The sequence below is a fragment of the Dermacentor variabilis genome, chromosome 1, assembly GCF_050947875.1.
Source record: "Dermacentor variabilis isolate Ectoservices chromosome 1, ASM5094787v1, whole genome shotgun sequence".
Taxonomy (NCBI): Eukaryota; Metazoa; Arthropoda; class Arachnida; order Ixodida; family Ixodidae; genus Dermacentor; species Dermacentor variabilis.
Genome location: NC_134568.1, coordinates 49,036,476 through 49,049,293, shown reverse-complemented (window position 1 = coordinate 49,049,293; position 12,818 = coordinate 49,036,476). Strand labels below are relative to the sequence as shown.

General features: G+C 42.9%; 1 protein-coding gene across 4 annotated transcripts in view; it reads left to right on the top strand.

The window, feature by feature from the left end:
• Positions 1-12,818, top strand: part of LOC142577340 (SH2 domain-containing protein 4A-like) — a 419,980-nt gene that overhangs the window by 399,748 nt on the left and 7,414 nt on the right. For all 4 annotated transcript variants that reach the window (XM_075687094.1, XM_075687091.1, XM_075687093.1 and 1 more), the window contains 6 exons: positions 446-602; positions 5,703-6,075; positions 6,538-6,676; positions 7,312-7,645; positions 8,175-8,293; positions 9,340-9,569. In XM_075687094.1, coding sequence (XP_075543209.1) covers positions 446-602; positions 5,703-6,075; positions 6,538-6,676; positions 7,312-7,645; positions 8,175-8,293; positions 9,340-9,569 — 1,352 coding nt within the window. The remainder of the gene's footprint in view (positions 1-445; positions 603-5,702; positions 6,076-6,537; positions 6,677-7,311; positions 7,646-8,174; positions 8,294-9,339; positions 9,570-12,818) is intronic.

The window sequence follows — 12,818 nt, the reverse complement described above, 5'->3', positions numbered from 1 at the left end:
ATTAAATTCTGGGTTTTTACATGCTAAAACTGCCATCTGATTCTGAGGCACACTGTAGTGGGAGACTCGGGATTGATTTTGACCACCTCGAGTTCTTTAATGTGCACCAAGATTAAAGTACACAGGCGTCTTTGCATTTCAGCCTGTTCGAAATGCGGCTGCTATGGCCTGTATTGAACCCACAACCTGATGCTGAGCAGCAGAATGCCATAGCCAGTAGGCTATTGCAGCAGCCATAATGTTCTTAATTAAAGATTAGCAAAGGTTAGAGAGAGTAAAACATCTTTATCAATAATATTTGAATGGCGAGAGCAGGTAATCATTCGTTAGGGATTTTCAAGTAGATCCAGACATCGCAATGTAGGAAGCTTCCCACTGGAGGTCTAAATGAAGTTTCATGCCACTGTAATGACTACATGCATGGATGTATGTGTGTTACGCACAGGAAGCAAACATGTGGACTTCCTTTTGGGTTCTGATGGCAAGCCATGGACTTGGGTGATGGGTGAACATCCTGAAGACTCCAGCATTGAGGAGATCCTAGAGAAGGAGACCAAGGAGAAGGCTCGCATTCAGGCAGCCCAGGAAACTCTCCAGTTCAGGTGTGTGCCTGCCTTCGTTTATTTGTCTTGGACACTTACAGACAGACATTCTCTAAACAAGGCCACGAAAAACAATTGAACCTTCATGGAGCCGAGGCATCCAGCACACGCTTGAGATGTTTGCTTCACAACTCATAAAAACAACCACCATTCCTGGCTGGACATATAACGTAGTACTCGAAAATTACGCTTTTCTCTGACCTCCATGTTACGAAAACTTCTGTCAGTGGCTATACTTGTCTATAACAGAAATAGGCTGTAATATCTGCACAATGTTTGTAATTCTGAGGGCACATGCCAGGTTCATTGGCAAGGTGTTGCAGTCACATTATTAAGGTAACCTTGTGAAGGAATCATGCCATTGACTCATCAAATAGTGCACGTGAGCTGTCACGTGCCAGTATTGGCTTTCCTTTCTACCATATCAGTGCAGTTCTGCATCTAAAAAAAAAAAAAAGAAAAAAAAAGAAAATGAGCGATTTAGGCAAATACTTGCAGCTATTAATTATTGCTTTAAAAGTATGGGAATCTTCTGCTATGGAGTTGAAAATGGCCTAATAGTACTTACTCATCACAAATGGGAGCGAGCTATCGGCCAAAGTAGATTAATGGTTCTCTGTTCCTATTATTTAGATTGCCTAGCAGTAAATTATGAACACCTATAATCGGACAGCCCTCCATACAGTATTCCCAATGGTACTCAGCCTTGAAATTTCATAGTGCCTAGGTGGTTACCACATTCTGCTACAACTCTGCATTGAACATCCACTTAAGCATCAGTGTTGTGTGTTCTTACCATGGTTATGTAAGTATATTGGAAGCCTATACCTCCTGTATGAAAAATGTCTGACAACTCTCCAACTTTGTATTAGGAAGCTCTTGTGTATCTTGGCTCTGTTGCTTGCTGTAATGTGGTGCCATGGCCTGAATCTCTTGTGCTGCGGTCAAAATGGCTGATGTGCAGCTGCACTTGGTTTTAACTTATGCTGTTACTCCAGTTTTGTGACTCATCAGAGGTGCTTATCACTGTACTACACTTAAACGAAAATTAAGTCTAACTCGATTGGCACTTCTGTCAGTGAAATGTCACTATAGCTAGTTTTGTTTTGGTACAAGGTTACTGTAACATTTATTGCTTCAGATGTCTTCTCCTGACTGGCAAAATTTTCTGGCTTAGCTGAAAGTCAAGCAGCACAAAAAAGGACGCATGAAGATAAACTGCTAAACTTCCATCTCTCTTAATTGGAGTCTTTGAGGCATGCATATGCATGCACATATGTGTTTTGATCAGGTGCAAAAGGAACAAGGTTGTCAAATTCTTCGTTTTCAGTTGCCTGGTTTTTCCCTCTGTCGTCAGCCCACTTCCACGACGTACCCTTTTATCATAGTTTTTGTTTCCACTTTGTTTGCTTTGCATATGTTAGCAAGGGTGACAAATGCATGATTAAAGAGAGAGCCAATTTTAAGCAATTTTTCCTACTAATTTTTCCAGTCAATGTGTAGGGCAAGGTTTTGCATGAGCATCAGTGTCAAGGTAGTATGTTGGCTTTTGATTATGAAGGCGTTCGTTGTCTTGCATGGAGGCTGCTGGCTGCTACATGGCCTTTTTGGAAGGCAGTGCACAGCTGTGCAGCCACGCGTTTTTAGGGGGAATGCTTACTTGGACATTCAGGGTCAGTCCTGTCTTTGTGTCCTTTTGCTGTGCCTGTTTGCACTGCTAGTTCCTGATCTTGATGTGCATACTTCCAGGTCGCAGTTGCCAACAAGCTCTCTCATTTCTTCCCTCTGTGATAGTTTTGGCATCATCATCATCATCATCACCACCACCACCACCACCACCAGCCTATTCATGTCCGCTGCAGGACGAAGGCCTCTCCCTGCGATCTCCAATTAGCCCTGTCCTGCGCCAACCGATTCCAACCAGCACCCGCAAATTTCCTAATTTCGTCCCACCATCTAGCCTTCTGACGTCCTCTACTGTGCTTCTTTTCTCTTGGTACCCATTCTGTTACCCTAATGATCCAACGGTTATCTAGTCTGTGCATTAGATGACCTGCCCAGCACCATTTTTTTCTCTTAATGTCTGTTAGAATATTGTCTATACCCGTTTGCTCTCTGATCTAAACCGTTCTCTTTCTGTCTCTTAAAGTTATGCCTAGCATTCTTCATTCCATTGCTCTTTGTGCGGTCCTTAACTTGTTCTCAAGCTTCTTTGTCAGCCTCTAAGTCTCTGCACCGTATGTCAGCACCGGTAAAATACACTGATTGTATACTTTCCTCTTCACTGAAAAGGTAAGCTCCCACTCAGGAGCTCACAATGTCTGCCATATGCGATCCAACCCATTTTTATTCTTCTGTGAATTAATTTCCTTCTCATGGTTCGGGTTCCGTGTGATTAGTTGACCTAGGTAAACATACTCCTCCACAGACTCTAGAGGCCGAATGGCGATCCTAAACTCTTGTTCCTTTGCCCGGCTGTTTATCATTATCTTTGTCTTCTGCATATTAATCTTCAGTCCCACTCTTATACTCTCCCTGTTAAGGCCCTCAATCATTTGTTGTAACTCGTCTGCATTGTTGCTGAGTAGAACAATGTCATCAGCAAATCGAAGGTTGTTGAGGTATTCGCCGCCGATCTTTACTCCTTAGCCTTCCCCATTTAATAGCTTGAATACTTCAAAGCACGCAGTGAATAGCATTGGAGAGATTGTCTCCTTGTCTGACCCCTTTCTTTATAGGTATATTCCTACTTTTCTTGGGTAGAATTAAGGTGGCTGTGGAAGCTCTGTAGATCTTGTCTAGGGTATTTATGTAAGCTGTCTGTACTCCTTGATTAAGCAATGCCTCTACGACTGCTGGTGTCTCTACTGAATGAAATGCTTTTTCGTAGTCTATGAAAGCCATATAGAGAGGTTTATTGTACTGTGTGGATTTCTCTATAACCTAGTTAATGTCATGGATGTGATCCATTGTAGAGTAACCTTTCCTGAAGCCAGCCTGCTCCCTTGGTTGACTAAAGTCCAGTGTTGTCCTTATTCTATTGGAGATTGTTTTGGTAAATATTTTGTATAATACTGGGAGCAAGCTAATGGGCCTATAATTTTTTAGTTCTTTAACGTCGCCCTTTTTGTGGATCACTATATTGTTTGCATTCTTCCAGTTTTGTGGGACTCTTGCAGTCGATAGACACTTTGTATAGAGAGCCGCCAGTTTTCCTATCATTATGTCTCCTCCATCTTTGATTAAATCGACTGTTATTCCATCCTCTCCTGCCGCTTTTCCCCATTTCATGCCTTTCAAGGCCTTTCTGACCTCATCTCTAGTTATAGGAGGAGTTTCTGTATCCTGTTCATTATTGTTTTGAATAGAGTGCTCCTGAGTCGTCTGGGTATTGTAAAGGTCAGTATAGAATTCTTCCGCTGCTTTTACTATATCTTCGAGATTGCTGATGATATTACCCTGCTTATCTTTTAGTGCATACATCTTGGTTTATCCTATGCCAAGTTTCTTTCTCACTGATTTCAGGCTGCGTCCATTATTTACGGCTTCTTCAGTCTGTCACACGTTATAGTTTCGAATATCACTTATTTTTGCCTTGTTGGTCAGTTTTGACAGTTCTGTGAATTCTATCTTATCTCTTGAGTTGGACACTTTCATTCTTTGTCGTTTCTTTATTAGGTCCTTTGTTCTTTGGGAGAGCTTGCCTACTGGTTGCCTTGGTGCCTTGCCTCCCACTTCAATTGCTGCCTCTGAAGCCAGCCTCGTTACGGTTTCATTCATTACCTCTGTCATCATCATCATCATCTCTCTATTCTAAGGCTGCATATTTGTTTGCAAGTACTAGCCTAAATTTGTCTGCTTTTACCCTTACTGCCACTAAGTTGACCTGTTTTTTCTTCACCAATTTTACTCTTTCTCTGTTCAAATTGGGGTGGATCCTGGCCCTCACTAACCTATGATCACTTCATTTTACCCTACCTATTACTTCTACATCCTGCACTATGCTGGGATCAGCAGACAGTATGAAATCAATTTCATTTCTTGTTTCACCATCAGGGCTTTTCCAGGTCCATTTTCTGTTGCTACGTTTCCTGAAAAAAGTTTAACGTATGCGCACCTAATCAATACTCGAAACTGACTTGTTCAGCAAAAATAATTTTTGCTAGCAGAGTAATTTAAAAGGAAGCTTAATGCCTATTTTTCAGGGTGCCAAGCTTGTGAAATTGCCAGTTTTTATTGCGTTCACTCTTTGATATTTAAAGTTGTAGTTGTTTTACTTTACTTGCATTTCCAATCCTCACTTCATGCCTTCTTGTCTTTTCCTTCTGCAAAAACTGGCATCACATTCATTTTTCCTCTTTAGGGGATTTATATGACATTAATTGTCCCTAAGTTTTTAATGTACCGGCAAGTTGGTTGTACCTATAAGTATACATACAGAGGACTGAAATGGAATGTGAAAGAACATAACAAAAGTCTGTCACGGTCAGTGATGACATAAATAAACATCTGTTTAGGCATCACCTTATAACGCAATGCGAATGATGCCAGTTGAACAGATGACTGAAAGTAGAAACATGATTCCGTGTTGTAGTTTGCATAAATTATTTGCCTTTCTTTATGACATGATAGTCCTTAAGAATTGCTTAGTATTAATTGGTTGATAACTCAAGTTGCTTTACCTCTCTCATGACATGCCTGGTGCAGTTATGTAGTGCTTGGTATGTGCAGTCCTCGCTGAATAAGTATGACCACCCAAATGGATGGACCACGGTAGATTTGGCACCACGTTTTGGTATATTGAGAACCTTTTCACCAGGGGCTGCATTATGTTCACAGGTGTGGTGCTAGTGAATGGCTGCACGCACTTTTTGCTTGTGCAATAGTATATTTAACGCGGTAGGCATTGTAAGTATGCATCACTTTGCATTTCAGAGTTCTTGCAGTATTATTACATGAAATGTTTTCTAAAGGATATATTTTGCAAATTTAATGACTCGTCTGGTTGTACAGATGGACATACTCGTTTGTTGGTGACAGAGTTGATCACAAAAGGAAGCACTTTCTGACATCTGCCTTCTCTTGACTTGCTGTTGATAGAAATCAAGAGGAGCAGACACAGAAACAACAGTGGCAGGAGCAGCAGGAGCAGCAGCAGCAGGAGCAGCAGCAGCAGGAGCAGCAGTGGCAGCAACAACAGCAACAACAGCAGCAACAGCAGCAGCAACAACAAATACAGCAACAGCAAAAAGAAATAGTGGTGCTGCCAGCAACACCTTCGCCTCCACCAGAGATTCCAAAAGACTGCATAGAGGAGGTGGTGCGGCTGCGGCGCAAAAAGAAGCCCCTGGAAGGCTGCTTCTCTCTGGAGAAGGAAGTGGCTGCCCTGCTGCAGGACTCGGTGGTTGCCACATCGCGGGTTGCCACAGTTGATCGCAACACATGGCTCTCCCAGAAGCAGCAAGAAATCAGAGTGAGTCCTCCATGCTGCTGATGCCTGAGTATTTCTGTTGTTTACTGAGGGGTTTCAGAGTGCTGCATCAAGTGACTTTGAAATGGAGCGTAGATCCTGGCTCTGTCCTTGATGCAATCTTTCCGCTCATTTCACCTGAATGTTTGCACAAAAGTGAAAAATTGTGCATAATGCTATTGTATACTTTTTTTCAGCACTGTGCCTCTTCATGTGGTAGTCTAATTGGCAGTTCATACACATATTGCGAGATGTTACTACCATGGTTGAGTTAAGATGTTGCAAAGGACACATTGAGCTATGTGCCAGTGTTCTTGTATAGCATCACTTTCGTGTGGTATTAATGACATGTTGTGAAATTCTAGCTGCTGGATTTATTGTTAATTGAGAGCAGCCTCCGACTGGATTCATTGTTGAATGAGAGTGGCTACTTACAAGAGCTTGTGCATTTTTTTCTGCGGACAGAATCGGGAGGAGAGCCTGAAACAGATGATGGAGCAGCGGTCACAGGAGATATATCAAGAGATCAAGGCACAACAGCGCAAAAGCTTTGAAGCTGCTGAGCGCGAGAGCATGGTCCAAGAGGAGCTTTGGATTGAGCAAGGTAACACATTTCAAAGGAAATGATACAGTATGTCCTTCTTACATTGCTTCATAGATCAAGTAGTGGCAGTTTTCCACGGTGGTTAGGAACCTGTTTCGTAGGCATTTGTGTCTCACTTCTGCACATCTGTAGGTCATGAAGGCTCTGGATAAAGCCTATGGAGCTCTGCATGTACATGGAAAGCTATGCTTAAGGGACTTTGGGATCTTGTCCTCAAGCGTTGCTTGTGTGCTGTTGGACAAAGCCAAGTGAAACACCAGTGTATTCAATAGTGCATTTTGGAACAGATATCTTGAGAGTGGAGCTATCTTGAAATTTCTCATATGGACATGATTTCATTATTGCCTGACTTCAATACTGCAATTGCAATGCATACACCTTGAAGTTAATTTGAACGCTTATAAGTGGAACATTGCAATTTATCATGCAAGAAATATCTGTTGCATGCCATGGGCAATTTATAAACATATGGTATGGAAAAAAGATGGATGGTATAGTCTGTGGCATGGATGTCACACACCACATTATCTAACAAAAATGTAAAATGTGGCGATTGAATGCTACTCTACCATGGCTGAGTTGTTCTACAATGGCCAATCAACAAGCTCCAATTAATCTTCTCTTTGCCCATGCAGAGAAGAAAGCAAAAGAAGTGGAGAAGCAGATTCGCGAGATAGCACGCATTGCCCGTGAAGAGCACAAGAGGGCGCTGCACCTCGGCAATGGCAAGATGGTGTCTTCAGTTGACGTGAGAGACCCCATGGTCGTGACAAGCCCGAACGGAAAGCCTCCCGTTCCCCCCAAAGTGGTGCCCCCACCCCTTCCTACCACACCTCCACCAAATCTTGTGATAAATGGCACTAGCAATGGCTCCATCAAGAATGGCATTACCACCAGCACCATAAGCACAACTACCACTACCACTATTGGGAGTCCCACCTCAGTCATGCCTTCTCATGCCACATCCAGGTGAGTCGAAAGAAAATGAGAGCCCATAATTAATCTTCATGTTCTGCGTTCCATAGGGGTTATCACAGGAATGGTGCTGTAGTAATGGATGAAAGCATGCAATATACATTCAGTAACAATTAAAATGTCAAAAATGTGTCAGAGAAGCACAAAAACATAAAGCATGACAGCTCTAAAGGGCAGTCTAGGCAAACATTAAATCAGTCTAGGCTGACCTTTTAAAAACCTCACACCACGTGGTTTATGTCAACAGGTGCCTTGGTTGTGGCTGAAGGGGCCACCAGGAAGTGGAAACAGCAGTCACATTCCTGTACCATGTCATGTGATGTCCAAATGAATTGTCTGATTTTCACTCAAGCAATTAGACATTTGGTTGAAGCAGTTGTAAAGAAAATGTAAGGAAAATGCACTTGTGCTCGCTGCAGAAGATGACACTGTTAGCTGTTGCAGGGATTTCAGTATTGCGAGTCAATTCTGTAAGTGCTGCATGCTCTTTGTTAAAATGACCTGACTGACCTGTTTGCTTTAGGAGCAAGGATGCTGAGCTGTTCAGTCGGGCTGACATAATCCAATGGTTCCTGAAGGAGGAGTACCCACAAGGTGCTGTGACAGACCACAATGGCAACAACCCTGCTGTCTGGTTCCATGGTAGGTGAACTTAAAATAATTGCAGGTTAATTTCTGTGAGCATCTAAGTGCTGAATTTTCATTTGATAAGTTAATAGAGGAATTATTAATTTGTAACAAACAACTTTTGTATAAATAGTGCCAAATTTAGGCCCATAACTGAAAGGGAAGAAGGAAAAATATGCTGGTGCTTTAAACACTGCTAAATTGAAATTTTCACACTGAGCATGTGCTGATATATAGGGTGGAAAGGATTTGTGATATTTAATGTTTGTGCTTAGCAATTAATGTCTTATGTGCCCCCCCTGCTTTTATTATCAGTCAAATCAGTTGTCCACAGCTTGAATTAAGACAGACATATATATGCTACATGCTCTTGCCACCTTGCCTGGCTTTTAACCATTTCATGTGCGAAAATTTTTGCTAGTCACATGGCACAGTTAAAGCAGATGCTGACTGTGCTTACATTTCTGCATAGAAATGTACTGGTGGGAGCTGGTGCTTCTTGGAGTGAGTAAGGAACTTGTGCCTTAAGTGGTTGTTGATACTTTTTGTTGTTGTTGTTAAAGTTCATCCGACAGTGCGGCAAATCAGTTCTGCAGAATCCCTCATGGTGGAGGGTTCATGAAAGGGAAAATTGTCATCTATCCGGCTTCAACTTCCTGACAAAGAAAACCTATACATTTTTTTTGTAGCTTCATACTTTGGTCAATGGATGAGCTTTCCCTTTCATTTATCTTGGTATGACTAAAGCTATTTATTATATGTACAGCGGACACTGCGGAACTTAAGACTGCTAAGTAACACTTCAGGATAAATGGAGGCTACGTGCTTAAACTTGGTTGATTTGCTTTTAATTCATGATCCTGTTCTTCGGATAACCGAAGCAGTTTGGCTCGGTTCCTTGGGCAGATAGAACTCCTGTGATAAGGCCTACTGTAATGAGCAAAACGTGTCTGAGTAATGAGGCCCTTTAATAGAGGCGTATAAGCTTTGGAACTAGCTGCAGTGCTTGTCCACAGTGTTCACCTGTTGGAACTTTGTGCCTTTGACCCAAACTTGTGCAGGTTTCATTGGGCGCCCAGAGTCGGAACAGCTCTTGCAGAGGCATGGCGGGGCGGCAGCAGGTGCATTCCTTGTGCGGGTTCATGAGCGCATCAAGGGCTATGTCATCTCGTACTGGGCTGGGGACCGCTGCAAGCACTACCTCATTGATGCCTCACTCGGACATTGCCAGTTCTTTGGCTCCAATCAACTTGTCTTTCCCCGGCTCAGGGACCTAATATGGCACCACACTGTGAGTATTACGACGTTAGCCCCGCTAGATGTGTCCAGCGATTTTCATGGTTCAGATAGGTGCACAGCTAAGCAAATGCTGGACAGTGCCTTCATACCAAGCTCATAACTTGTTGGTATGCAAGTCTTAAAGGACTACATTCTGGACCTTGTTGGATATTTCGATTATACACTAAAAGTTTTAAATCGCCATTCAGGGAGTATTGTACCACTAAAATTTTGAAAAAGGGTTTAGTAGTACGTGGGATAGAAGCGAATGAAATGTTGTGAGGCTATGTTGAGAGGAGGTAAGCTACCCTCCCCTCAGCCAAGGCTCTCCCATTGATTTGACCCGCACTTGCCCACAATATTCCTTCCCTGGCGTCTCCCATCTAGGAGCTGAGGGCCCATGTGACATTTGTGGCACAACCCCTGCCTCCTGCTTCATTTTTTTTACCCTATTATTTTCTTGCACTGCCTATTTCCAGAGGTGGTTTTACATGCTTTGCATTTTACGGGAATCCCAATGTTTGCATTACTGCTCGCTGTTTGTGCGCTGCAGTTGTCATTCCTTTGATTTGTGCCATACATGTGACGTCTTCTCTGCTCTCCCTTCCCCTTGGAGTGGCATGTGTGTTTTTATTAGAACCTTCAGATGTTTTCACAGCATACATTGGTATATCAGTCACACTTGTTTGTTTGCAATGCTCAAAGCTTGTGAGGGCCACTTTAAAGAACATGTTTGCAAGTTCATATTTTAGCACATTGTGGCCTGTTTGGCAAATGTTATGTGCTTGATTTGTTAAGAATGATGAGGCACCGTGCAATGTTTGCTAAATGTTATGGGCACTGTAAATATTTCTGCATTTGGGATTACTTAATTGTTGCAGTTCTTGTTCTACCCGCCATAACTGTAGTTATTAATTTGAAATCTGACACATACTGCCATGTGCTACTGCATCTGTGATACTGCTCATGGTAGTATGTGTACTGTCACTCTAGAGTGAAATGGGTAAATGGAGTCTGCTCTTCTGCTTAATTATTTAGCACTTGAAATTGCAATACGTCATTCTGGCATAAGAGCCTTCTAATGTCATAACTAAGCATCTGTGAATGACTAGCAGCAGTATCGGGTATGGTGATAAATGAATAAAGGTGTTCATTCTTGTGTTATAGTACACTGAATGAATGCAGAAATGTCACTACTTGCAAGATTCTAAAAGGGGTAGCTATTTAAGCACTAGAACCTCCTTGGTGGTCAATTAATTAATCACGGTACCCACAGCGCCAGTTTGGCATTACAGTGTGGGGAGGGGGGAGGTACATATATCATTGACAAATAAAAGCAGTTAATATAAAAGACATAAAGAGAAAAATTACAGTTCAGGGAAAATCGCTGACGCAAAAAAAGGATAAGCAGAGAATAATCGTACATGCGCGAAGTGAAACGAAGCGGTTCTGGTGATGCAAGCACAAAGTACAAAAAGGAAATGCAAATCGCACGGCTGAAGCAAAGGCATCACTTGAAGATAGCGATACAACACCACGAGGCAACCTGTTCCATTCACTGACCGTCTTAGGAAAAAAATGCATCTTAAAAAGCTCTGTTCTACATCTATACTCTATAACCTTAAGTGGGTGATCACGCCTTGCAGAAGTGTACTCTGGTGCCTTTATGTAGCTCTCACGATTGAGGCTGGTTTTAGAATGTTATATATTGTGAAAAAATTTTTATCTGAATGTCTTTCAACGCTTTTGAAGTGTATTACAGCCCAAGTTTTCCTTTGTGATATATATATAATCTCGACAGAGAGAGAGAGAGCTTTAGTTCTAGTAGGTAAACATAAATACCCCAGGAAGTGGGTGGGAAAACGGCACCGTAGTGGCTTAGTTGCTAAGAGCATCACACGCATAATGTGAAGGCGTGGGTTCGTGTCCCACCTGCGGCCAGTTGTTTTTTCATCTACTTTTCCCTGTTAATAAATTCTATCTATCTTCATTTTTATTCATTTATCATTTCATTAATTCAAATAATAGGTACATGTCATTTCCCCTATATGCTGTCCTTGGTGAGTTTGTTGGCTTCTTATGATTATGTGTGTGTGTGTGTGTGTGTGTTTGTGTGCGTATATATATATATATATATATATATATATATATATATTGTGACGCAGCAGTTATAACAGTGTTTATTCCGCGTCAAAGATGCGGCAAACCGACCATGCCCACAGCACGGATCACACTCGAGAGCCAGCCCCACAAGCGATGATGAAGAAGAACCCCATATGAACCCCACATGATGATGATCATGTACAGATGATAAAGAATAGCTTATAAATTCCCACACTAATGTCCCCTCGCGCGAGAGCGGCCATCCTGGCCGCAATTCAAAGGGGCGGCAAACGCCTCGTGAAAGGCTTCATACGGGAAATGTGGACAATCTCAGCGGTGCGGCAGCAGCGGTCATTTGGGACAATAACCGGTCTGCTCCAAGACTTTGTAGGGGCCGATGAATGGAAGCTGAAACTTGTCACACAAGCCAGGAGTACGAACTGGTGTCCGGAGTAGCACTTCCTCGCCAGGGCGGAAGCACACGACGCGATGAGAGGCGTCGTAATGTTGCTTGTGGTCCTGTTGCCGGGCTTCGGTGTTGATGCGGGCGAGCTGGCGACAACGCAGAATGCGGGACACATATTCACATATTCTTCACAGGAGGATGGACATTGATGGACAGTTGGCGCGAAGAAAGAGACGTCAAGACAGGAAGAGGGCGAACGACCATAGACAAGGTAAAATGGCGAGTAACTGGTCATGCGTTGAACGGCGGTATTATATGCAAAAGTCACGAATGGCAAAATTGCGTCCCAGTTTCTGTGATCCGGTTCGATGTACATGGCTAGCATGTCTGACAGCGTGCGATGAAATCGCTCTGTGAGGCCGTTGGTTTGCGGATGGTAACTGGAGGTAGTCTTGTGGGTGGTTCCGGAGGCTCTGAGTACTTCGTTTAGTAGTTGCGAAAGGAATGCTTTTCCACGGTCGTTCAGGAGGACGCGAGGAGCACAGTGACGCAGTATTAAGGATTGAAGTATGAATGCAGCAACTTCAGAGGCTGAGGCAGAACTCGCACAAGTTGTTTCGGCGTAGCGTGTCAAGTGATCAACGGCTGTCACAATCCATCGTTTACCGGTGAGAGTCACAGGAAGAGGACCATACAGGTCAATGCCAACGACCTCAAATGGTTGCGATGGACAAGGAACCGGTTGCAGGTGCC